General features: G+C 44.1%; 1 protein-coding gene and 2 long non-coding RNA genes across 4 annotated transcripts in view; all 3 read right to left on the bottom strand.

The window, feature by feature from the left end:
• Positions 1–6,471: 6,471 nt before the first annotated feature.
• Positions 6,472–11,287, bottom strand: LOC129557433 (spermatogenesis-associated protein 31E1-like; the record flags this gene model as incomplete). Its single annotated transcript, XM_088838344.1, is given in 5 exon segments — positions 6,472–7,197; positions 7,199–7,899; positions 7,902–8,486; positions 8,489–11,167; positions 11,170–11,287. Coding segments are annotated over 5 exon segments (4,371 nt in total), but the record flags the coding sequence as incomplete, so codon positions are not given.
• Positions 11,288–11,522: 235 nt separating this feature from the next.
• Positions 11,523–12,786, bottom strand: LOC148777247 (uncharacterized). The gene is made up of 3 exons (XR_016037789.1): positions 12,605–12,786; positions 11,984–12,044; positions 11,523–11,713 (listed from the first exon to the last, which is right to left on the bottom strand). It is a non-coding gene; the product is annotated as an uncharacterized LOC148777247 (long non-coding RNA).
• Positions 12,787–15,283: 2,497 nt separating this feature from the next.
• Positions 15,284–26,467, bottom strand: part of LOC148777246 (uncharacterized) — a 61,228-nt gene continuing 50,044 nt past the window's right edge. For both annotated transcript variants that reach the window (XR_016037788.1, XR_016037787.1), the window contains one exon: positions 15,284–15,619. This is a non-coding gene — a long non-coding RNA (uncharacterized LOC148777246). The remainder of the gene's footprint in view (positions 15,620–26,467) is intronic.

The raw sequence follows: 26,467 nt of genomic DNA, 5'->3' as shown, positions 1-26,467 counted from the left end.
CTCGTAAAAACAAACAATTAACAAAGTGGTAATAAGGACATCAGTTCAGTTCAGTCACTCAGTCGTGTCCGACTCTTTGCAACCCCATGAATCACAGCACGCCAGGCCTCCCTGTCCATCACCAACTCCCGGAGTTCACTCAAACTCATGTCCATCGAGTCGGTGATGCCATCCAGCCATCTCATTCTCTGTCATTCCCTTCTCCTCCTGCCCCCAATCCCTCCCAGCATCAGTCTCTTCCAGTGAGTCAAGTCTTCCCATGAGGTGGCCAAAGTATTGGAGTTTCAGCTTTAGCATCAGTCCCTCCAATGAACACCCAGGACTGATTTCCTTTAGAATGCATTTGTTGGATCTCCTTGCAGTCCAAGGGACTCTCAAGAGTCTTCTCCAACACCACAGTTCAAAAGCATCAATTTTTCGTTGCTCAGCTTTCTTCACAGTCCAACTCTCACATCCATATATGACCACTGGAAAAACCATAGCCTTGACTAGATGGACTTTTGTTGGCAAAGTAATGTCTCAACCGATGGGTAATTCCGGGAGTTGGTGATGGACAGGGAGGCCTGGCGTGCTGTCGCAAAGAGTCGGACAGGACTGAGCGACTGAACTGAACTGAACTGGAAGCACAAAGTCTCAGGTTAATTGTGGGATTTCAATCTGCTGTAACTGCCCTTTCGCAGGAGGCTCCCCGCCTTCTCTGCTTTGCTCATGCTGCTTTGAATTGTGGCTCACTGCTGCTTTCAAGTCTCTGTCTAGTGTCTGATCTCTGCCCTGACACCAGGGGGCGAAAGTGGCCTCTTTTTGGGGCCTCTCTTTCTCAGGCTGTGGAGAGGGAAGGGTACTGCAAGAGCTGCCAGGGTGTGTGGGGAGTGCTCAGTGTAGTTGGGCCACACAGGGGTGTCACCACAGCCTGAGGTGGATGGTGCACTTCCCAGGGGAGTTGGTCCTGGTTTGTGCGACCCTTGGCAGAGCCAAGCTGATCAGGCTCCCAGTGGGTCCTGTGGAGGTTGCCACAGTCTTAGGTGAGCTGTTTCCCCAGGGGAGTTGATCTTGGGTTATGACACTGCTGGCTGGCCGATCAGAGCCACTCAGAGTGTGATCTGCGGCCACTCACAGCTTGGCTGTACATGTGATCCATGGGGACAAGACTGTAGTGGTCCTTTGCCTTTTGCCTCTGGCAGTTGTGTGCCTGCGTTTCTGCCTCTGGGGCTACAAGCTGCAGCCTGCTCTCCCCTCCTAGGTATTCTCTAGGGTGCTGTTCTTTGTTCTGTGAGTGCACACAGCGTTAGAATGCTGCCTGAGAGCCTTCCCACAGAAGTGAGCTTTTTTTCTCTAGTGGTCCCAGAGTCTTCCCTGTCCTGCTGTGCTGTGTCACATTAGCCCCCTTGGAGTATCTTCAGAGCATTCAGCCCCAGTCCTTTCCCTGAGGACCAAGCCCCACAGCCAGAGCCTCCGCAACCCAGCCTCCACTTGGTGCAGGCAGATGAGAGTGTGTGAGCTGAGTTTGGGCTGAAAATTGCCATTTGGCACAAGCTCTGTGCAGAATTTTCTCTGTTTTTCAATATTGTGCTTCCATCTGAGGTTCCTAAGCTCCCCTATAACCCCACCTGTGAGGGGGTTTCCTGTTGCCTGGAAACATCTCCTCCTTCAGGACCCCCTCCTCAGGATAGATTCTCAAAATCCTTTGTCTCCCTTTTTGTCTTTACCTTTTGCCCTACCTCATTCCAAGTAGATTGGCTTGCCTTTCTGGACTCCTGGGGTCCTCTCCCAGGGTTCCGAAGATGTTCTGTGGGAATTGTTCCACATACAGGTTATTTTTTGATGTGTTTGTAGGGAAGAAGGTAGTTTCCCTGTTCAATTCTTCCACCATCTTGAAACCACCCCCCTCTATAGTAAGTTTTGAAATCAAGAAATTTGAAACTTCAAACTTTATTTTGTTTACACATTATTTTGCCTATTCAGGCTGTTAGAATTCCATGTGAATTTCAGGATGAATTTTTTATTTTCTAAAAAAAAGAAGACCTCTTTATAATTAGAGACTGTAATCTGTGGATCACTTTTAGTGTTGACAGCATTACATCTTCTAGCCTGTGAACATAAGATGCTTTTCCATTTGTTGGCATCTTTATTAATTTCTTTCAGCAATATTTTCTAGTTTCCCGTATACAAAATATTTTCCCATATCCCAAAATATTTTCTTTTTTCCCCTTGTTGTTTCTAGTATTTTACTCTATAGGTCATGGTACTATAAATGGTATTGCTTTGTTAATTTCTTTCTCATGTTTTCCATCATTAATGTATAGAGACACAATTGGTTTTTAAATGTTGATTTTATATTTGGCAACTTTTCTAAATTCATTTATTAATTCTAAGGGTGTTTTTGTATGTGTTTGTGTGTAATCATAAGCTTTTCTTCATATAATGTCATTTTGTCTGAAAACAAGTATAATTTTATTTTTCCTTTCCGATTTAGATATATTTTAGCTTTTATCTTGTCTTATTTGTCTAGGAATTCTAGTAGTGTACTGAATAGAAGTGGTGAAACAGGCATCCTTTCTTTGTCCCTGATTTTCACAGGAAAGATTTCACCACTTAATAGCTGTGACTTTTCCCATATGTGACCTTCATTATGTTGAAGTCATCAATTTTTCTTTTTTTAAATCACAAAAAGGCGTTGAATTTTGTGAAATATTTTTTTTCTGCATCAAGATGATCACATGATGTTTATTTCTAAGTGATATGCCATATTGATTTATTTTCATTTGTTGAACCAACTTTACATTGCAAGATAAATCCAATTTGGTCATGATGTATAATCCTTTTAATTTGTTGTTCTGTTTCTTATTGTTTTTTAAAGAGTTTTTGCATCAGTATTCATAAGGGATATTGGTCTGTAGTGTACTTTTGTCGTGTCTTTGGCTTTATGTAATGGTAACTTCATAGAATGAGTAAGGAAACAGTCTCTATTTAATTGTTTGGAAGAACTTGAGAAGAATTGGTGTTAATTCTTCTTTCCACTTGGAAATTCACCATGAAGATACTTGATGCTGGGTGTTCAGTCATTGGAGGTTTTTTTGATAATTATTCAATATCTTGACTTCTAGAGCTGTTTAGATTTTGTATTTCTTCATAATTCAGACTTGGTAGGATGTTTCTAGAAACCTGCTCATTTCATCTAAGTTGCCAAATTTTCTTTTTATGTCTATAATGCTGGAAGTAATATCCCTTCATTCCTGATTTTGCACATTTTTTTTCTTGTCTCTTTATGCAATGGTAAATTTAAGTAGCTTTGTCCATTTTATTGATTTTTTTTCTCTTTTTTGAGGCATACCTGACAAAACCATGGTATATCAAAGTACATAAAGTACATATTTGTGTATGAGGACATGTAAATTCTACTCTCAGATATTTTCAATTACAGAATAGACTATTATCAGTTATAATCACCATGTTATACATTAGGTCCTCAGACCTTATGCTTTCATTTATTTTTCATGTTAGAACAGAATATTTGTATCCATTTACCAACCTGTTTGCATCTCCCCCATGCCCAGCTACAGAAAGAATTCAACAATTTCTACTCTGTGTTCTATGATTGTACTTTTTTTGATTCTGCACGTAGTGATACCATGTAGTGTTCTTTTCTGTCAGGCTTATATTATTTAGCATAATGATCTCCAGATTCACTCATGTTCTTTATTTCCTTTGTTTGAGGCGGAATGATATCCCATTGTGTATGTTATGTATGTGTATTTGTGTGTGTGGCATCACATATTCTCATGTATCCTTTATGCATTCATCCACCACAAATTGGAAGCTTCTCTCCGTGCCATTACTATGAGTGAAGTTTCAAAGGACATAGAGAAGTACTGATATCTTTAGAATAAAAAAAAATTTTAATTCCTTTTGCTCTATGACTGGAAGTGGAATTGCTGGATCACATGATATTCTAATTTTATTTTTTTGAAGAATCTCCATACTATTGTAAATATTGGTTGTACAAATTTACATTGCAAACCACAATGCACATGGTTTGTTCAGTGATATCAGACTCACTATGAAGGAACTAAAAGTGTGTATACTCAGATTCTAAAGAATGCCTGTAAGGTCTCGGGGTGGGGGATCTCAAAGAGAGGTCTCTGTGTGAGATTGTTCAGTGTGGGTCTGTGGAAATTTCCTGTGTGGGGTAAATGTGCATCTATCAGAGGTCTCTATGTGGGGTCAGTGTGAGTGTTTGAGATATCCGTAAGCAGGATCAGTGTGAATCTGCGGTTGACCGCTGTACAGGATCAGGATGGATCTGTGGAAGATTCCCATGTGAGGGTAGTGGAGTCCCTGTGTGGGTCAGTGTGGGTCTGTCAGAGGTCTCTGTGTTGGGTCTGAGGGTTCCTGTGCAGGGTTGCTGTGGGTCTGTGGGAGATCCCTGTGTAAAGTTAGTGTGGGTCAGTGGGAGGTCCCTGTCTGGGATGAGTGTGGGTCTCTGGAAGGGCCCAGTGCAAGGTCAGTGTGGGTGTGTAGGAGGCTTCTGTTTGGGGACACTGTGGGTTTGTCAGGGGTCCCTGTCTGGGGTGAGTGTGGGTTTCTGTGGGTACTCACCATGGGGGCCCCTCAATTGCTGTCCTTTCTGTACCTCACGGTAGGAGAAGGGCAAGGGACTCTCCACGTCTGGTTTCTTGCTGTTCTGTCAGTGTCCCTTCTGTGTCATTTCTCCAGACAGGCACCTTAGTTCCAGCTCCCCCAACTCAGCATTCACCTCTTGGTGCCTCTGAGAGGACCTGGCAGCAGGCAGGCTCAGGATCCATACTCTGTGCTCCCCTCTCCTGAACTCTGGAGGTCACTCAATGACCTAGGACACAACCCCTTCCCTCAGACCCTGGCTGAGCCCCCACTATGGTGCCCACCATGGGGGATGTGGCCCAGAGTCAGGACTTGGCTTCAGGGAGAAAGCACAGCACAAGCAGGACTGTGCCCACTGCCCCCACCCTGGGCCTGGTCCCACATGTGGAGGTCCTGACAGGCACAGTGGCAGTGCTATTCCTGCCATCTTCTGGATCAGAGGCCCCCTTCTGGAGTGGGACCGTCCACCATGGGAGTGTCTGTGACATAGAGCCACAAATCTCTCTAGAGAAATGCTCGTCTCCCCATTTTCCATGCGGATGGGTCCAAGGAGGAAAGCTGATGGTATGTTCATTTTCTACAGGTCACTTTCATGCACACTGGGTGACACATCCTGTCTGCTGATGTCTTCCACCCTGGTCTCTGGAGTGAGTAAGACTGAGAGCAGGTGAGACTTGCTATTATTCCTGAACAGTCCCTGGGCCTGTTGAGTCCTACCCCTGGGAGCCTCCTTGTGCCACACGTGTAGGTAGAGGTCACGGACTGTGAGTCTGTCCTGAGTACCCAGTCCTGTGAAAGCTGATTACTACAATGGGGAGAAGTGGAGCTTCTCTGCTCGAGTCTCTGCTGCCTCTGGGAGCTTGGCCCTCTGTTGAGGGGCTCCAGCTGGCCTCCTTCTGTCTGGGCCCAGGGAACTAGAGTAGAGGGGAGACTCTGGAGTGAGGCCATTATGAGCCACCAGGCCCCTAACTTCTTTCCTCTGGCCCTGGAGACAGTGGTGGGACACCAATGCTCCTTGGTAAATGCACTGTCTATGGGCTCCTCTGCCACTAACATCCTTCTCCTGCATCCCATCCTAGGGGCACAGCATCCCACTCTCAGACCATGAGGTGCCTACACACACAGTCACCACCATGCCCACTCACTGGGGGAGGTGGGCGCTGTCAGCACGGCTGTCCTCTCCTCCAGGGCAGAGTGGGACTGGCCCTCAGAGGCTTCCGTGCTCCACACTGCACACTCTCAGGGCTGGGAGTGTGTGGTCCTCATTCTTGCTGCTGCTTCAGAGCACGAGAAAGGCAGAGGGAGGGTGACAAACCTAGCCTATCTTGTTTCAGCTGCATCTGGGAGAGAAAGGGGCTTTCAGGGCAGCGTCATCTATCCCACTGTGACATAGGGATGAGGTTTCTCCTACGTCTGGAGTCTGCTCCTTGTTCTGACGTGTGAGTTTGTCCCTGACACTTCCTGAGCCTGAGGGGAGTTTCAGCTTCTGAGCACACCTCCTCTGCCAGCTGCACAGTGTCCAGGTGGAGAGAGAGTAGGATAGAAGTGAGCAAGATCCTGAGAAGGTGGAGGTCTTGTTTTAGTTCACCGTGACATGTCCTCAATGGTGTTGCTTGTTTCTATAATGCTGGTATTATGGAAACCGAAGGTGCAGTTAGGGAATTGGGGTGAGGGTGAGTATCCATGCTGGGGTCAGCCTCCCTCCATGGCCCCATCCCTTGTGGAAGTCAAAGCAGGCACCTGGGAAGAGTGGACCCTGATGCCTTCCATCCCGCTCAGTGAGGCATAGACAGGCTAGTACCCCTGCTCATGAGAAAAAACCATTTATTTCATGAAAGAAAATTTCTGGTTGGAAGAAGCCTTTAGCACATCAAGGATGTGCTAACATGACAGAAGAATGTATTTATCTGCATGGCATGCATTTTTTTCTTGGAGAAGAGTTTTCCTACCTGGAATGCTGTGAAAAGCATGTTCCGATTCACCAGAAGAGGTATATTTCTGAAGGAGACTGTGCCTTGGACAGTGGAGGGGATGGCCTGGGACACTTGTCACTTTTGATTCATGTTGGCAGACCCTGCCTGGAGGGGGACCTGGCTCCCTGGGTGAGAAGGTCCACTTGCTGTCCCTGGGACTGGTCCACTTACTCTTATTTGAAAAGCTACGGCCCATCGGGATAGCTTGGTGATAACATGTATCTCTCCTCATTCTCCTTTATTCTTGGTAGGAGAGAATTCTGTGCTGGCAGTAATGTGGACCTATCGGGTCCTGGAATTCTGCTTGGTACCAATTTAACTACATGGCATGAGGTCCATAGTGAAACACCATCTTCTCCTTCAGGATCTGTCCAACAGTTGTCATGAGAGTCTGAGCCTCAACAGCCCCGCTGTCTATGATAGATTTGCTTTTGATGGATTCTTGGCTCTGGACAGTGGCTATTTCAGGCTTGCCTTTCTGCAGGGGCTCTCCTGGTTCTTGGCATTTATTGGGGAAAATCCACTGCAGAAGGAGCTTAATCCTTTCTTTGAAGTGGCTTTCTGATGGAACCTCTCTCTTCTTTAGGATTAACTGTTGAAACTGGCTTCGTAAGGACTGCTGATTCTTTTCTCTGGCCAGGATGGCTCATCCCTTGGTCTTGGTAAGCCCTCCATTCTGCCAGTCCTTTATTAATCTGTCCTAATTTGGGCCCTGTATATTTCTCTCTCCCATCCTTGGGGATGGACTTCTTGCCCTGGCTCTTATATTTGAGCTGTCGCCTCATGTCCACCTGCTGCCCCTGGCTGCTCCCTTCACTTGATGTAGCTTCATAGAGTTTTTGGGAATTGGACTTGTCTCTGCTGGATAAGATCCGAGAATAGGACAGAGATCGCTGAGAAGCCAAGATGTTTGCAGCAAGAAACATATTCGAGTGACAGGCTTTGAGAAGTGTATCAGTGGCACAGTCTTGAAGAAGTACACCAGTTTCACAGTCTTGAAGGAGCACACTGGTGGCTCGGCCTTGAGCCTGATCCTGCTGGTCAGTGAACCCTTGAGACTGACGCTTGAGAAACTGTGTCTCAAAGAGTAGATCTTCTGTATTTGAGGCAACAGATTTTGTATTCAGTGAGGGGCTTTTATTGGACCTTGGAGACCGTGATCTCCTGAGATCCATATTAATGTCTAGGGGTTTGACCTGTACACTAGGTTCCCTGGTGCCCTTCCCAGCTGAGTCTCCCTCCACAACCTCTTGAGCCCTGGAAGATGGGGAGCATTCATTGAGGTCCACAACTATCACATTAGAGCAGATTCTGGGGAGGCCTGCCGTCTAGTTTCCTTCTGTGGCTCATTCCTGGCCATTGCTGGACTTGGACTTGGCTCCAGGCTGCCTTTCTCAGTCTCCACAACAGACTCACTGTGCCACATTCTGCTCACAAAGTTATATTTGGGGGCCTGAGAACATGGTTTGTTTTCCTGTCCAGTCAGAGGGACCTCTGAGGGCTTATGGGTGTCACCAGGTGTGGGTCCTCCCAGGTGCCCCCGGGTGTTCTCAGTCGCCCGTGAGGGGACAGGGACAGGGAGGGCACTCTCCAGTGGGGCAACTGCCTCTGTTGTTATCAGTTTCTCTCCTGCATGGGATTGAGGATGTTTTCCCAAGCCCTTGAAGAGGGCTGTTGAGTGGTCTCCAGATTCACAGGTGGCCTTCAGTCTGGGCCCTTGAACCTTTTTCAGCTTCAAGCAAAATATGAACTTAGGGACTTTGAAGAGTAGGCTCCACCTGTGCCTCACCCGAAACCTTATTATATGTGCTTCCAGCTCCTGCTCAGTATACGGACTGAGGACAAGAGACTCGTGGGAGGTGATCATGGAGACTTTCCCATCCTGCGAGGACTGGTACTTTCTGTCTTTATGGGAGCATTTGTCTCTCCCAGAATGTCTAAAACAAGGTTGTCAGCAAGCCTCGAATGACAGGCTTTCACAGGGCTCTCACTCTCACAGATTTGCTCTGCCTTCCTCTCTGTAAGGACTCTTGAGACTTTTGGATGCTTCTTGTCTGGGCTCAACATGCTTTCTGACTCAGGTGTTGCTCTTGGGTCCTTCACTGGAGGGTTGGCTGAGACCATGTACAGATCTTTCACGATCTTCCCCACACTCTGCCCTATATCACAGCGCAGGTCTCTCCCTGGTTGGATTTGTGCTGGGCACTTGGACCTCATCTTTTGTGCATCCTGTCTCCTTTTGCCTAGACCTGCAGAGGATCTTGAACGCCACTGCCTGCCCTGTGCCTGACAAGGCCTTGGGTATTGATCCTGAGGCTGCATCAGTTTCTGAGATGCTTGGATTCTGTAGGGCAGGCCAGTCTGCTGCTGCATGAACCTGTTGGAAATGTGGTGCTCCAGTTTCTCCCGAACCTCAGGGCTGATCAGACACCCAGGAAGGATGGAGACAGAACTGTGGGCCTGGGAGGACCTGGTCTCCTGGGGTAGGTTAGGAGTGACCTGGCTAAAGACTTGCTGAGAATTTTTAACCAAAGAGGGTAAAGTTCTCTCTCTTTCTAGTTGTTTTTTCCAAAAGTGATATTCCAGCTGTTCAACAGCATTTGAACTGCAAGATGATGGCTTATTTTGGACTGTAGGGCAAGATGTTTCAACGGACCCAATCTGGTGTTGGGAAGATGATGACTGGACTAGGCGAGAGGGCGATGGATGGACAGTGGTTTCTAACTGAGCCTGAGGTCGTGGATGATATCGGGGTATGGTTCGAGTCAAGGATTGGGGTTGGGCCTGGATCTCCATATGAGCCCGAGAAGATGGCTGACAGTGAGGGATGTTTAGATTCAAGGGTATCGGTTGGGCTTGAATCTCCATGTGAGCCCAAGGAGGTGGTTGAAACTCGGGCATGGTTGGAGTTGAGGGTTGTTGGTGGTCCTGGACCTCCATGGAAATCTTAGATGGTGGTGGACACTGAGGCATGGTTGCCTGACCTCTACCTCCCCAAGGTAGGGGTTGGGCCTGAGTCTCCACGTGAGCCCGAACAGGTGACTGAAACTGGGGCATGGTTGGAGTCCAGCTTAGGTGTTGGACCTGGATCTCCATGTGAGCTTGAGGTTGTGGTGGTTGACACTGGGACATGGATGGAGTCTGGAGTAGGGGTGGAACCTGGGTCTCCATGTGGTCCTGAACTGGTGCTTGAATGAGAGGTGTGGTTTGAGCCAAGAGTTGGGATTGGACCTGGGTCTCCATGTGAGCTTGAGGTTGCGGTGGTTGACACTGGGACATGGAGTCCAGAGAAGGGGTGGAACCTGGGTCTCCATGTGGTCCTGAACTGGTGCTTGAATGTGAGGCATGGTTTGAGCCAAGAGTTGGGATTGGACCTGGGTCTCCATGTGAGTTTGAGGTGGTCGTTGAAACTGGGGCATGGTTGGAGTTAAGGGTTGGTGGTGGTCCTGGATCTCCATGGAAACCTCAGATGGTGGTGGACATTGACGCACAGTTGAAGTCCAGGGTAGGGATCAGGCCTGGGTCTCCATGTGAGTCTGAACAGGTGGTTGAAACTGGGGCATACTTGGGAGTCCAAGGTAGGGATTGGTCCTGAATCTCCATGTGAGCTTGAGGTGGTGGTGGTTGACACTGGGACATGGATGGAGTCTGGAGTAGGAGTGGAACCTGGGTCTTCATGTGAGCCCGAGTTGGTGGCTGAAACTGGGGCATGCCTGGAGTCCATGGTGGGGGGCGGGCCTGGGGCTCCATGTGAGTCAGAGGTGGTGGCTGAAAGTGAGGCATGGTTGGAGCCAACAGTTGGGGTCGGGCCTGGGTCTCCGTGTGAGCCCGAGTTGGTGGTTGAGATTGAGGCACGGTTGAAGCCAAGATTTGGGCACTGGACTGGGTCTCCATGGAAACTTCACATGGTGGTTGACATTGGGGCATGATTGGAGCCAAGGGTAGGGGTTGGGCCTGGGTCTCCATGTGACCCAGAGGTGATGGCTGCAACTAGGGCATGGTTGGAGTCAAGGATTGAGGTTGAGCCTGGGCCACAGGGTGGGTCAAGTGCTTGGCCAATGACGGTTGTGAAGTTACTTTAGCTAGAATATGGAATGGTTTGGCTTCAAAGCATTGATTAAATAAGACAGAGCATAACTCTAGAGCTGACCCAGGTACTGTGACAGCAGCTACGAGAGACTCACTGTGCAGAAAGGGGAGATCCCAGAAGAGCTGGCTGCATGTCTTCTGTAGACAGTCCCCCAAAGTGTCAGGATATCGGGGCTTCTCAGAACCAAGCAGCTGTTCATGTTTCCCTTTTATGTTCCAGAAGTGTTGGTGACTCAAGGTGTCCTGTTTGTGACCCAGTGACTCGATCCTTTTCCCCAAAGAATTCAGGTGGTAGCCTGCCTCCTCCTCCTTTCCTTTCTCCTTCCAAAACTTCAGTTCCACTCTCCTGGTGATTAGTATTTCCAGCAGCTCCTGGACATCAGGGTTGATAAAAGTGAGGCTACCAGCCTCTACGTGCCTGTTTCTGGGATGTCCCCAGAATGAGGCCTCTGGTGGGTAGAGGGGAAGGCTTTCTTTCTGGGACTCTGTGTCAAGGTGGAGACACTCCAAGCTTTGACTTCTTCCTGCCACCAGGCCAGGGCTGATCCAGGACTGTTTGAATGGTCAAGCCCTGAGATGGCTGGTCTCCAAGGGGAGTGTGGAGATGACCTGTGTCAGATGTTGCCCAGTGCGAGTGATGTAGAGTCACCCTGAGTGAGACTCATCATGGAGCCTGATGGTTTTGGGGCAGAGCAGGGTGCTGGAGGTAGAGGGCAGGCTCTCTCACGAGGGGGGCCTTGTGGGTAAGGGGAAAGAGCCAGTGGCCAGGATGAAAGGATGTCCAGGGGAAATAAAGGCTCTGGTGTAGGACAGGCACTCAGGTATGGATCTGAGTAAGTGGAAATTGAGCCTGGAGAAATGGTAGAAGCCCACGGTAGAGGCTGCTTGGTCAGAGGAGCTGGGGAAATGGTGGGAGCTGCCTCTTCCCTACATGGTTGGTGGGCTCCAGCAGAACTGCTTTGCAAACCTCACCAGGTGAATCTTGACATGAGACCTGATGAAAGCTGCCCTTGTCAGGGAACCTCCCCAGGTGTCTGTAGGAAACATGAAGAACAAGCTTCAGCCGGGAGCTGCCAGGCCAGGAGGACCAGACAGGCCAGGCAGGGGTGGGCAGCTGCACCCCACAGCCCTGCATGGCCCCAGTGCTGACTTCACAATGCTCCTGCTGTTCCTCACCACAGGATGATAGCCATACCCCGCCCCCAGGACTCCTCCTCCCAGCTCAGCCCCAGGCTGCCAGTATCCCTAGGTTCACACTATAGGCTCTAGAAGAACCCCCTAGAAAGAAAGCGTAGATTCTCTACCTTTGCAGAAGTGAAGTCAGGCCCCAGACCTCTTCCAGTGCTTCCAGGCAACCTCTGCAAGCTGGAAATCAGCAGACTGGGTCATGGTGGTGAAGATAGGAGCCTAGGGGTCTTATAGGAAGTTGAGTGCACTGTCTCTTTAAGGGGACACCATTGGGAGATTGGAGACCAAGCACCAGTGTCCAACACCACATAATCCCTAACAGTGATGGTGAAGCTCCTGAAAGGGTTTACCACTTAAAGTTTTTCCATATCCTTTACTCCTTGCTGCCCTCACAACCTGCCTGTAGGCGAAATGGGCAGGCATCACTTTGCAGTTGAATCTGAGCAAAGTTAAACCATGTGTCCTACGTGTCCTGGAGGGCTCACTTCCCAATCCAGTGCAGCCCTCACGCCCCTTTGGTACAGAGTCTTTTCCAGGCCCCTCACAGCTACATTCTACATATGGAATCTGGGACGTAAGTGGATTCTGCTCTCCTTCCCAGAAGCCTCCCTGGGGTTCTGTTTCTCAAGGGAGAAGTCCTGCCACTGGCCACCCTGAGAGTCTGTGGAACTGGGCCTCATGGAGAGAGAGGTGGGGACTAACACTTGGGGCACTCATGGCTGGATGTCAGAACTCACCTTTCAAAGCTCCCTTTCTCTGGCTGCTCCTGCTGCTTCCTTTTCATTCCTTTCGATGCTGAGAGAGAGAGAGAAAAAATGACGGCTTAAGACCCAAATCTGTCTCCTCTCTCTAGACAAGCATCAGGCACTAGTGTCCATGCATAATATTGACTATCTACATTTCACTGACAGGTCTGTGATTTTTCTTTCCTTTCACTCATTTTTAAAGTGGATAAAATATTTTCTGTTTTCCTTCTTTGAAGAACAAAAGATGATTTTCAATGTGAGATGCACTCTGTGCTTCTTTCGTCACTGTTCTTGTGCTCAAGAAACACACACATTCTCAGACTATAGGTGAATCTTAGCTTCATCAGGTAGATCTCTGCTTCCTTATGCCAGCCCCTGTTCTGAGGCTCTTGGGGCTTCAGTACTGCCAGAAGATCTGAGACACTGTTCACAGCTGCTGAACTAGTGCTAAGGGTCCTGTCCTCTGCCTGAGATTGAACTAAGTATCCAATCCTCAACCCCTGGTCACTTCATTTGGGACATGCCCTGGAGCCCCTACCACACCTGGACAACTGATCTGAGATCTTTGGGTAGAAATTTTAGTGCTCACTCTATCTCCTGCCCAGCGTAGTTTGTCCCTAGAGGCATGATGTTCTATTCTTCCTTGAAAATAGATGTCCTGTTCTTTCCCACCTCAAGAATCTCTGGGTGATTCAGAAAAGTAGATATTAAAAGTAGATAATAAAAAATATTTTATATGCTTGTGAGTCTGGACCAAGGGTTCCTTACCTTTCTGCTCTTTCCATGTTTCCTAGGGGGAGGAAAGGATGGGTTTTTCTCCAGGTAAGGAAGGATCAGGTAAAAGAGCCCCAGTCCACACAGGAAGGCGATGATGGTATCGATCGCCCAGAAAGGGGAGCTGGAGTTCAGCCAAGTATCAAAACTGCTTTTCAGAAAAAAGAGAGGATTCTCCTTCATCTGAATCATACTGCTGCCCTCAGGCAACTGAGCACAGGGTGTGCACTTGGGGACTAAAGTACTAGGCTCACATCATAGAGATGTGGTCTGGTCACAAAGGGCCCTTGGGGGTAAGAGGGATTAGCAGAGGAGGAGGGTGGACTGTAACCCCTCCCTAACCATCCAACCCCACAGCTTCCTTCATTCATCTCCCTTCCTCTGAGCCTTCCCATCCTACCTTCTCATCCTGTTAGAGACATTAGTCAAGTGTTGCTTCTTTCCACCTAGAACTCAGAGAATTCCAGGTTCCTTTTATATCATTGCTTGAATCCCATCAATACTTTAAAAAATCTGGAGTTCTCCCTGTAACTTTGGTTAATCCCAGGTATTTTTACTTTTATGATTCTTTTTTAACTTTCAGTTAATTTTTGCTATATTCAACTACCAGGAACTAAAAATTAGTTAAAAATTATTTGAAATTTACAAGGCTATGAAATATAAAGCAAATTGAAATAAACCTTCAGAGTAAGTTTTTCATTTTTTTCCAGCATCCTTGTTTTCTGAACTCAATACACTGAACAAACAGTTTTGGAACACTGTACAGCTACACATACATACGTTAAACAAATCAGTCCAGCATTTTCCAATCTAGGAACCAAGTTTTTTTTTTTCTTCCAGTTCAAATGTTATCTTTCAGTATTTGTTATAAGTTGGACTGCTAGCTGCAAAGAATATAATCAATCTGATTTCGGTGTTGACCATCTGGTGATGTCCATGTGTACAGTCTTCTCTTGTGTTGTTGGAAGAGGGTGTTTGCTATGACCAGTGCGTTCTATTGGCAAAACTCTATTAGCCTTTGCCCTGCTTCATTCCGTGCTCCAAGGCCAAATTTGCCTGTTACTCCAGGTGTTTCTTGACTTCCTACTTTTGCATTCCAGTCCCCTATAATGAAAAGGACATCTTTTCTGGGTGTTAGTTCTAAAAGGTCTTGTAGGTCTTCATAGAACCATTCAACTTCGGCTTCTTCAGCGTTACTGGTTGGGGCATAGGCCTGGATTACTGTAATATTGAATGGTTTGCCTTGGAAACGAACAGAAATCATTCTGTCATTTTTAAGATTGCATCCAAGTACTGCATTTCGGACTCTTTCGTTGACCATGATGGCTACTCCATTTCTTCTAAGGGATTCCTGCCCACAATAGTAGATATAATGGTCATCTGAGTTAAATTCACCCATTCTAGTCCATTTTAATTCACTGATTCCTAGAATGTCTATGTTCACTCTTGCCATCTTCTGTTTGACCATTTCCAATTTGCCTTGATTCATGGACCTAACATTCCAGGTTCCTATGCAATATTGCTCTTTACAGCACTGGACCTTGCTTCTATCACTGGTCACATCCACAACTGGGTATTGGTTTTGCTTTTGCTCCATCCCTTCATTCCTTCTAGAGTTATTTCTCCACTGATCTCCAGTAGCATACTGGGCACCTACCGACCTGGGGAATTCCTCATTCAGTATCCTATCATTTTGCCCTTTGATACTGTTCATGGGGTTCTCAAGGCAAGTATACTGAAGTGGTTTGCCATTCCCTTCTCCAGTGGACTACATTCGGTTGTGGTCCATGTGATCAGATCGACTAGTTTCCTGTGATCGACTAGTTTTCAGTGTGTCTGCCCTCTGATGCCCCCTCGCAATACCTACTGTCTTATTTGGGTTTCTCTTACCTTGGGCATGGGATATCTCTTCACAGCTGCTCCAAGGAAGCACAGCTGCTGCACCTTACTGTGGATGAGGAGTATCTCCTCAAGGCCGCCCCTCCTGACCTTGAACGTGGAGTAGCTCCTCTTGGCCCTCCTGCGCCTGCACAGCCACCGCCTATTGGACGTGGGGTAGCTCCTCTCGTCCTCCGGCCCTGGCCTCAGGCATGGGGTAGCTCCTCACGGCCACACCTCTTTGCGTGGTCGGTTCCGCCGGGGTCGGCATCTCTTGCGTCTGCACCGCTGGGGGCCGGCGTCTCTCGCGTCTGCCAGAATTTATTATATTCTTTGCAGCCAAAGATGGAGAAGCTGTATACAGTTAACAAAAACAAGACCAGGAGCTGACTGTGGCTCAGATCATGAACTCCTTATTGCCAAATTCAGACTGAAATTGAAGAAAGTAGGAAAAACCACTAGACCATTCAGATATGACATAAATCAAATCCCTTATGATTATACAGTGGAAGTGACAAATAGATTTAAGGGACTAGATATGATAGATAGAGTGCCTGATGAACTCTGGACGGAGGTTCGTGACATTGTACAGGAGACAGGGACCAAGACCATCCCCATGGAAAAGAAATGCAAAAAAGCAAAATGGCTGTCTGAGGAGGCCTTACAAATAGCTGTGAAAAGAAGAGAAGTGAAAAGCAAAGGAGAAAAGGAAAGATATAAGCATCTGAATGCAGATTTCCAAAGAATAGCAAGGAGAGATAAGAAAGCCTTCCTCAGCGATTAATGCAAAGAAATAGAGGAAAACAACAGAACAGGAAAAACAAGAGATCTCTTCAAGAAAATTAGAGATTCCAAGGGAACATTTCATGCAAAGATGGGCTCGATAAAGGACAGAAATGGTATGGACCTAACAGAAGCAGAAGATATTAAGAAGATGTGGCAAGAATATACAGAAGAACTGTACAAAAAAGATCTTCATGACCAAGATAGTCACGATAACGTGATCACTGACCTAGAGCCAGACATCTTGGAATGTGAAGTCAAGTGGGCCTTAGAAAGCATCACTACGAACAAAGCTAGTGGAGGTGATAGAATTCCAGTTGAGCTATTTCAAATCTTGAAAGATGATGCTGTGAAAGTGCTGCACTCAATATGCCAGCAAATTTGGAAAACTCAGCAGTGGCCACAGGACTGGAAAAGGTCAGTCTTCATTCCAATCCCAAAGAAAGGCAATGCCAAAGAATGCTCAAAATACCGCACAATTGCACTCATCTCACACGCTAGCAAAGTCATGCTCAAAATTCTCCAAGCCAGGCTTCAGCAATATGTGAACCGTGAACTCCCAGATGTTCAAGCAGGTTTTAGAAAAGGCAGAGAAGCTAGAGATCAAATTGCCAACATCCGCTGGATCATGGAGAAAGCAAGAGAGTTCCAGAAAAACATCTATTTCTGCCTCATTGACTATGCCAAAGCCTTTGACTGTGTGGATCACAATAAACTGTGGAAAATTCTGAAAGAGATGGGAATACCAGACCACCTGATCTGCCTCTTGAGAAACCTGTATGCAGGTCAGGAAGCCACAGTCAGAACTGGACATGGAACAACAGGCTGGTTCCAAATAGGAAAAGGAGTACGTCAAGGCTGTATATTGTCACCTTGCTTATTTAACTTATATGCAGAATACATCATGAGGAACGCTGGGCTGGAAGAAGCACAAGCTGGAATCAAGATTGCTGGGAGAAATATCAATAACCTCAGATATGCAGATGACACCACCATTATGGCAGAAAGTGAAGAGGAACTAAAATGCCTCTTGATGAAAGTGAAAGAGGAGAGTGAAAAGGTTGGCTTGAAGCTCAACATTCAGAAAACAAAGATCATGGCATCTGGTCCCATCACTTCATGGGAAATAGATGGAAAAACAGTGGAGACAGTGTCAGACTTTAGTTTTTTGGGCTCCAAAATCACTGCAGATGCTGATTGCAGCCATGAAATTAAAGGACGCTTACTCCTTGGAAGGAAAGTTATGACCAACCTTGATAGTATATTAAAAAGCAGAGACATTACTTTGCCAACAAAGGTCCGTCTAGTCAAGGCTATGGTTTTTCCCGTGGTCATGAATGGATGTGAGAGTTGGACTGTGAAGAAAGCTGATCGCCGAAGAATTGATGTTTTTGAACTGTGGTGTTGGAGAAGACTCTTGAGAGTCCCTTGGACTACAAGAGATCCAACCAGTCCATTCTAAAGGAGATTAGTCCTGGGTGTTCATTGGAAGGACTGATGCTAAAGCTGAAACTCCAATACTTTGGCTACCTCATGCGACCAGTTGACTCACTAGAAAAGACTCTGATGCTGGGAAAGGCTGGGGGCGGGAGGAGAAGGGGACGACAGAGAATGAGATGGCTGGATGGCATCACTGACTCTGTGGTCATGAGTTTGAGTGAACCCCGGCAGTTGGTGATGGACAGGGAGGCCTGGCGTGCTGTGATTCATGGGGTCGCGGAGAGTCAGACACGACTGAGCGACTGAACTGAACTGAACTGAGTAGACTGATCTAATAGTAATGAACATTTGCTTGTCTGGAAAATTCAATGTCTCCTTCAATTCTGAATGATAGTTTTGCTAAGTATTGTTTCTTCGAATAACTGTCTGCCCCTTGCTCTGCCTCTTGTCCTTTCTCCCTTATAATTCATATCGTAGGTCCACTTGATGGTGTCCCTTAATTTAGTGTCCTTAATTTCACTATTTTTATTCATTTTTATTTTTCTCTGATGAGGCAAATTCCACAGTTTTGTCTTCAAGTTTACTGATTCTTTCTTCCACTAGTCTACTGTTGAATCCTTCTATTGAATTTTTCAGTCCAGTTGCTGTATCCTTCACATTTGTGGCTTCTGTTTGGTACTTTAAAATTTTTTTTTTCTCTATCTCTTCATTGAAATTCCTGCTTTGTTCACATGTTCTTCTCCTGATCTTGGTGAACATCTTTTTAACAATTATTTCAAACTCTTTATCAGGTAAATCACTTCTCTTCATATGAATATGGACTGTTTCTGATCTTTAATTTTTTTCTTTTGGAACGTTGTCCTCTGTTTATTTAATTTCCCTCACTCTCTCTGTTGGTTCTGCACATTAGATAAGATAGCCACCTCTCCCAGTCTTGACAGAGTAGTTTCACATTGAAGGTGAGACTCACCAATCAGCTCAGCCTGGGTTCTTGATTGTTTCTCAAATTTTGTGGGTCTTTTTCAGCCACACCCTTTGTTCTTGGTACCTCACAGTAGTTGAGGATATTCAAGGGCCCATCAGTGTCCCAAAGGGGAGAATCCCAATCAGCACATGGAGGTAGGATGACTGGAAGCTGGGAAAGTATGTAGTCATACCCCTTTCAAGGACAAGCTTCTTATTGGGAGACCTAGCAACTTGGTGTAGGATTGAGGAAAAAGGTAGAGGGACACAGCCTTTTTAGGTTTCTGGGGAGGCACTCAGTCAGCCCATGTGCTGTGCGTGCTCAGTCACTAGGTCATGTCTGACCCTGAGACCCCATAGATTTAACTCTCCAGGCTCCTCTATTTAATTCTCCAAGCAAGAGTACTGGAGTGGATAGCCTTTCCCTTCTTTAGGGGATCTTTCCAACCCAGGGATCGAACCCAGGTCTCCTGCATTGTGGGCAGATTCTTTACCATCTGAGCCACCAAGGAAGTAGTGTTCAGTATAGTTATCATATTGTACATTACATCCAGAGTTTGTATTTATCTTGAAACTGAAAATTTGCACCTTTTGACTGCCTATGTCTAATTTCCCCCTCCACGTACTCCCCACCTCTGGCAAGTTCAAATCTGTTCTCTTTTTCTATGAGATTTTGTTTGTTTTTGAAGTATAACTGACCTGAACACTATATTGGTTCCTGCTATACAAAACAGTGATTCGATATATCTAGACATTTCAAAATGATCCCAATGTTAAGTTCATTAGAATCAGTAATACAGAGATATTACCTAATTATTGACTATATTCCCCACATTGTACAATTTCATAACTATGACTCCAACCAGAATAAATGTCCATATGTATGACATTTATTTTCCAACCAGAAATTTGTACCCTCACCATTTCTCTTCTTTGAACTTCTTCTTTTCTGGCAATCACTTATTTGTTCTTTGTATATATAAATGTGCTTCTGTTTTGTAATATTCGTCTATATTTTTGTTTTTGGATTCTTCATGTAAATGAACTAATAAAATATTTATCTTTCTCTGACTTTTGTCACTTAGCATCCCCTGGTCCACCCAGGTTATCACAAATGGCAAGATTTCATTTTTTTATGACTGAGTAATATACACACACACACACACACACACACTCACATACCATATCTTTCTCCAGTCATCTATTAGTGGGAACTTAGGTTGCTTACATATATCAGCTACTGTAAATAATACTGTAAATATCAGCTACAATGAATGCAGCAGTGCATTTTTTTAAATTAGTGTTTTCATTTTCTTCAGATAAATGCCCAGAAATGAAATTGCTGAATAAAATGGTAGTTCTATTTTAAATTTTTTGAGGAATCTCCATACTATTTTCCATAGTGACTTCATCAGTTTACATTACAATTTGCATTGTATGGTACAGTGTACATTGTTTGGTTGACTTCTCCTTTGAAGCTGTCAGTCCAGGACTTTTATTTGCTGGGATTATTTTATTTACTATTTCAATTTTACTATACTACTAGTGATCAATCTGCTCAGATTCTCTATTTCTTCCTGATTCAGCGTTGGATGATCATGTTTCTAGAAATTGATTCATTTCTTCTCACTCTTCAGTTTCTTTACACATAACTGTTTATGGTATTATCTATGATTTTTTTACGTTCTATGATATCAGGGAGGAGGGAAGAAGATGGCGGAGGAATAGGATGGGCAGACCACTTTCTCCCCCACAAATTCATCAAAAGAACATTTGAATGCTGAGTAAATTCAGCAAAACAACTTCTGAATGCCGGTAGAGGACATCAGTTCAGTTCAGTTCAGTTCAGTCGCTCAGTCGTGTCCAACTCTCCGCGACCCCATGAATCACAGCATGCCAGGCCTCCCTGTCCATCACCAACTCCCGGAGTACACTCAAACTCATGTCCACAGAGTCGGTGATGCCATCCAGCCATCTCATTCTCCGTCGTCCCCTTCTCCTCCAGCCCCCAACCTTTCCCAGCATCAGAGTCTTTTCCAGTGAGTCAACTCGTCGCAGGAGGTGGCCAAAGTATTGCAGTTTCAGTTTTAGCATCAGTCCCTCCAATGAACATCCAGGATTGATCTCCTTTAGAATGGACTGGTTGGATCTCCTTGCAGTATAAGGGACTCTCAAGAGTCTTCTCCAACACCACAGTTCAAAAGCATCGATTCTTTGGCGATCAGCTTTCTTCACAGAGGACATCAGGCACCCAGAAAAGCAGCCCATTGACTTCGAAAGGAGCATGACTGAACAAGTGAGCCTTAAAAAGTGTCCACCACCGCCCCCTAGTGACAGGGTGGAAATTAGACACTGAAGAGACCAGCAAACAGAAGCTAAAACAGAGGGAACCACCTTGGAAGTGACAGGTGGAGAAGTCTTGAGACTACTGTAAGAATAAGACTGAAAACCAGAGGCAGGAGGCTTAAGTCCAGATCCTGAGAACACCAGAGAACTCCTGACTAGAAGGGAACATTTATCAATAGGAGCTCATCAAACGCCTCCATACCTACACTGAAACCAAGCACCACCCAAGGGTCAGCAAGTTCCAGAGCAAGATACCATGCAAATTCTCCAGCAACACAGGAAAATAGCCCTGAGCTTCAATATACAGGCTGCCCAAAGTCACTCCAAACCCATTGACATCTCATAACTCATTACTGGACACTTCATTGCACTCCAGAGAGAAGAAATCCAGCTCTACCCACCAGAATACCGACACAAGCTTCCCTAACCAGGGAACTTTGACAAGCCACCCGTCCAACATCACCCACAGTGAGGAAACTCCATAATAAAGAGAACTCCACAAACTGCCAGAAGACGGAAAGGCCACCCCAAACACAGCTATATAAGCAAGATGAAGAGGCAGAGAAATACCCAGCAAATAAAGGAACAGGATAAATGCCCACCAACCCAAACAAAAGAGGAAGAGATAGGGAACCTACCTGATAAAGAATTCTGAATAATGATAGTGAAAATGATCCAAAATCTTGAAAACAAATTGGAGTTACAGACAAATAACCTGGAGACAAGGATTGAGAAGATCAAAGAAAGGTTTCACAAGGATCTTGAAGAAATAAAAAAGAGTCAATATACAATGAATAATGCAATAGATGAGATCAAAAACACTCTGGAGGGAACCAACAATAGAATAATGGAGGCAGAATGTAGAATAAGTGAGTTAGAAGATAGAATGGTAGAAATAAATGAAACAGAGAGGAAAAAAGAAAAACAAATTAAAAGAATGAGGACAATCTCAGAGACCTCTGGGACAATGTTAGACACCCCAACATCCGAATCATAGGAGTCCCAGAAGAAAAAAGAAAGACCATGAGAAAATACTTGAGGAGATAATAGTTGAAAATTTCCCTAAAATGGGGAAGGAAATAATCACCCAATTCCAAGAATCCCAGAGAATCAAAAACAGGAGAAACCCAAGGCAAAATACCCCCAAGACATATTAATCAAATTAACAAAGATCAAACACAAAGAACAAATATTAAAAGCTGCAAGGGAAAAGTAACAAATAACACACAAGGGGATCCCCATAAGGATAACAGCTGATCTCTCCATAGAAACTCTTCAGGCCAGGAGGGAATGGCAGGGCATACTTAAAGTGTTGAAAGAAAATAACCTGCAGTCCAGATTACTGTGCCCAGCAAGGATCTCATTCAAATATGAAGGAGAAATCAAAAGCTTTACAGACAAGCAAAAACTGAGAGAATTCAGCATCACCAAACTAGCTCTCCAACAAATGCTAAAGGATCTTCTCTAGACAGGAAACACAGAAAGAGTGTATAAACTCTAACCTAAAACAATAAAGTAAATGGAAATGGGATCATACTTGCCAACAATTACCTTAAACATAAATGGGTTGAATGCCCCAACCAAAAGACAAAGGCTGGCTGAATGGATACAAAAACAAGACCCCTATATATGTTGTCTACAAGAGACCCACCTCAAAAAGAGGGATACACACAGATTGAAAGTGAAGGGCTGGAAAAAGATATTCCACGCAAATAGAGACCAAAAGAAAGCAGGAGTAGCAATACTCATATCAGATAAAATAGACTTTAAAACAAAGGCTGTGAAAAGAGACAAAGAAGGACACTACATAATGATTGAAGGATCAATCCAAGAAGAAGATGTAACAATTATAAATATATATGCACCCAACATAGGAGCACCACAATATGTAAGACAAATGCTAACAAGTATGAAAGGGGAAATTAACGATAACACAATAATAGTGGGAGACTTTAATACCCCACTCACACCTATGGATAGATCAACTAAACGGAAAATTAACAAGGAAACACAAACGTTAAATGATCCAGTAGACCAGTTAGACCTAATAGATATCTATAGGACATTTCACCCCAAAACAATGAATTTCAACTTATTCTCAAGTGCACACGGAACCTTCTCCAGGATAGATCACATCCTGGGCCATAAATCTAGCCTTGGTAAATTCAAAAAAACTGAAATCATTCCAAGCGCCTTTTCTGACCACAATGAAGTAAAACTAGTTCTCAATTACAGGAGAGAAACTATTAAAAATTCCAACATATGGAAGCTGAATAACACGCTGCTGAATAACCAACAAATCATAGAAGAAATCAAGAAAGAAATCCAAATATGCATAGAAACGAATGAAAATGAAAACACAACAACCTAAACCCTGTGGGACAGTGTAAAAGCAGTGCTAAGGGGAAGGTTCATAGCAATACAGGCATACCTCAGGAAACAAGAAAAAAGTCAACTAAATAACCTAACTCTACATCTAAAGCAACTAGAAAAGGAAGAAATTAAGAACCCCAGGGTGAGTAGAAGGAAAGAAATCTTAAAAATTAGGGCAGGAATAAATGCAAAAGAAACAAAAGAGACCATAGTAACAATCAACAAAGCCAAAAGCTAGTTCTTCGAGAGGGTAAATAAAATGACAAACCACTAGCCAGACTCATCAAAACACTTGAATAATACAAATAGTATATGTAATTGACCTGTCACCTGTTGCTATGTTGTACAAATATCTAGGGATACAAGCAGTTGTAAATGAAATTTCTAATAAAGCAAACTTTTGTTGGAAATAGTATATGGGTGTTTTAAGGTGAAGATCTACTAAAGGGAGGAATATGATAGTCAGATTCCCAGTTATACTCAACATGTATGTGAGAAACAGAAACATAAAAATTGGAATCTCAAGTTGAGGATCATCTGTCAGTCCCACCAGGATAAAGGTTGTGATTGTGTGGTTTTCCATCACTGGCTACTGAATTTTATTCATTTCATATAAAATTTAAACATATTTTCTTGATACTCTATTCAAGAAAGTGGTATCGAAGCCAGATAGCAATACAGATTAACTGCTAAGCTAAGTCACTTCAGTCGTGTCCGACTCTGTGCGACCCCATAGACGGAAGCCCACCAGGCTCCCCCATCCCTGGGATTCTCCAGGCAAGAACACTGGAGTGGGTTGCCATTTCCTTCTCCATGTGTGAAAGTGAAAAGTGAAAGTGAAGTCGCTCAGTCATGTCTGACTTGTAGTGACCCCATGGACTGCAGCCTACCAGGCTCCTCCATCCATGGGATTTTCTAAGCAAGAGTACTGGAGTGGCTTGCCATTGCCTTCTATCACTTGCAGTTTCTTCTTTAGAGTGGTAATTTATATTGCCAACGCTCTAGTGGACTTGGCTACTCAATTGTATATGTTATTAATATTTTATTGTTTTGGCAGTTTTGTGATAAATTTTAAGCTTATATTAAAAATATTGTTTTCCTACCCCATTTTTATCTTTGATCTCACATTTTTAATATGTATCCTAGACTGAATTTTCTCATGTAATTAGATTGAACCCACAATGTATTGTGACTGAATATACTTATGATTTCTTCTTACCACTAAGATTTTTTCTCTACTTCAAAGGGAAATATTTAAATACAATTATTTGCTGCATATCTTTTCTTAAAGATTTGGTCATGATAACATGTACATATGTAACTACTAATCAAGGCTCTATGCACAGGCTTTGTTGATCTATCTGTGACTTGCATTTTACATTTTGCCACTAAGACCAAATGTGTGTTTATGTTATTTTGTTTTGTGTTTTAACATGCAACTTCCACATTGTTGGATAACTTGTCTGATCCTCTTTATGTTTCTCTGTTAGTATGCAATTTACACTCAGTGTCCAGAGAGTTTACACTCAGAGAGAATTTTAATGCACAATTTATTTACTACATGTAAAGAAATGTTTGACCCAACGATACACAACTGGAAAAAAGCCACATATTTTTCTTACGCCTTCAGTCCATTAAGTATGGAAAATACTCTAACACCTTGTGTCACTAGTGCTAAGCAAAAAATTAAATTTAGTACTGAATATACTCTCCATGTACCGGTCTTGACTTTCTCCATAAGTCTTAGAGGTAATGGCAGCACCACGGCAATTAAAAGCAGACCTTCTGAGGCAATGATCTTTACCGTTCAACACTGGATTTCCAGCCTATGCCAGTATGAACTTGGGCAAGTGTTCAGACCTCTCAGGCTTCCAGTTTTCTAATCTATAAGATGGGAATAATAATAATCTTTACCATATATATTTAAAATGATTAGAAGAAACAATACCATTATAATAAAATCTGATGCATAGTCAAAAAAAAGAAAGGGAGAAAAACCAAATCAATAAAATTAGAAATGAAAATGGAGAGATCACAACAGACAACACAGAAATACAAAGGATCATAAGAGACTACTATCAGCAATTATATACCAATAAAATGGACAACTTGGAAGAAATGGAAAAATTCTTAGAAAAGTACAACTTTCCAAAACTGAACCAGGAAGAGATAGAAAATCTTAACAGACCCATCACAAGCACAGAAATTGAAACTGTAATCAGAAATCTTCCAGCAAATAAAAGCCCAGGTCCAGACGGCTTCACAGCTGAATTCTACCAAAAATTTAGAGAAGAGCTAACACCTATCCTACTCAAACTCTTCCAGAAAATTGCTGAGGAAGGTAAACTTCCAAACTTATTCTATGAGCCCACCATCACCCTAATACCAAAACATGACAAAGATGCCACCAAAAAAGAGAACTACAGGCCAATATCACTGATGAACATAGATGCAAAAATCCTTAACAAAATTCTAGCAATCAAAATCCAACAACACATTAAAAAGATCATACATCATGACCAAGTGAGCTTTATCCCAGGGATGCAAGGATTCTTCAATATCCGCAAATCAATCAACATAATACACCACATTAACAAAATGAAAAGTAAAAGCCATCTGATTATCTCAATAGATGCAGAGAAAGCCTTTGACAAAATTCAACATCCATTTATGATAAAAACCCTCCAGAAGGCGGGAATAGAAGTAACATTCCTCAACATAATAAAAGCTATATATGACAAACCCACAGCAAACATTATCCTCAATGGTGAAAAATTGAAAGCGTTTCCCCTAAAGTCAGGAACAAGACAAGGGTGCCCACTCTCACCACTACTATTCAGCATAGTTTTGGACGTTTTGGCCACAGCAATCAGAGCAGAAAAAGACATAAAAGGAATCCAAATTGGAAAAGAAGAAGTAAAACTCTCACTGTTTGCAGATGACATGATCCTCTACACAGAAAACGCTAAAGACTCTACCAGAAAACTACTAGAGCTAATCAATGAATATAGTAAAGTTGCAGGATATAAAATCAACACACAGAAATCCCTTGCATTCCTATATACTAATAATGAGAAAATAGAAAGAGAAATTAAGGAAACAATTCCATTCACCATTGCAATGAAAACAATAAAATACTTAAGAATATATCTACCTAAAGAAACAAAAGACCTATATATAGAAAACTATAAAACACTGGTGAAAGAAATCAGAGAGGACACTAACAGATGGAGAAATATACCGTGTTCATGAATTGGAACGATAAATATTGTGAAAATGAATATATTACCCAAAGTA

Source organism: Moschus berezovskii, chromosome 7 (assembly GCF_049115385.1).
Source record: "Moschus berezovskii isolate FMDL1 chromosome 7, NW_MosBer_1.0, whole genome shotgun sequence".
NCBI classification, from domain to species: domain Eukaryota; kingdom Metazoa; phylum Chordata; class Mammalia; order Artiodactyla; family Moschidae; genus Moschus; species Moschus berezovskii.
The sequence above is the reverse complement of the archived record's forward strand: the minus strand, read 5'-3'. Positions and strand labels throughout refer to the sequence as shown.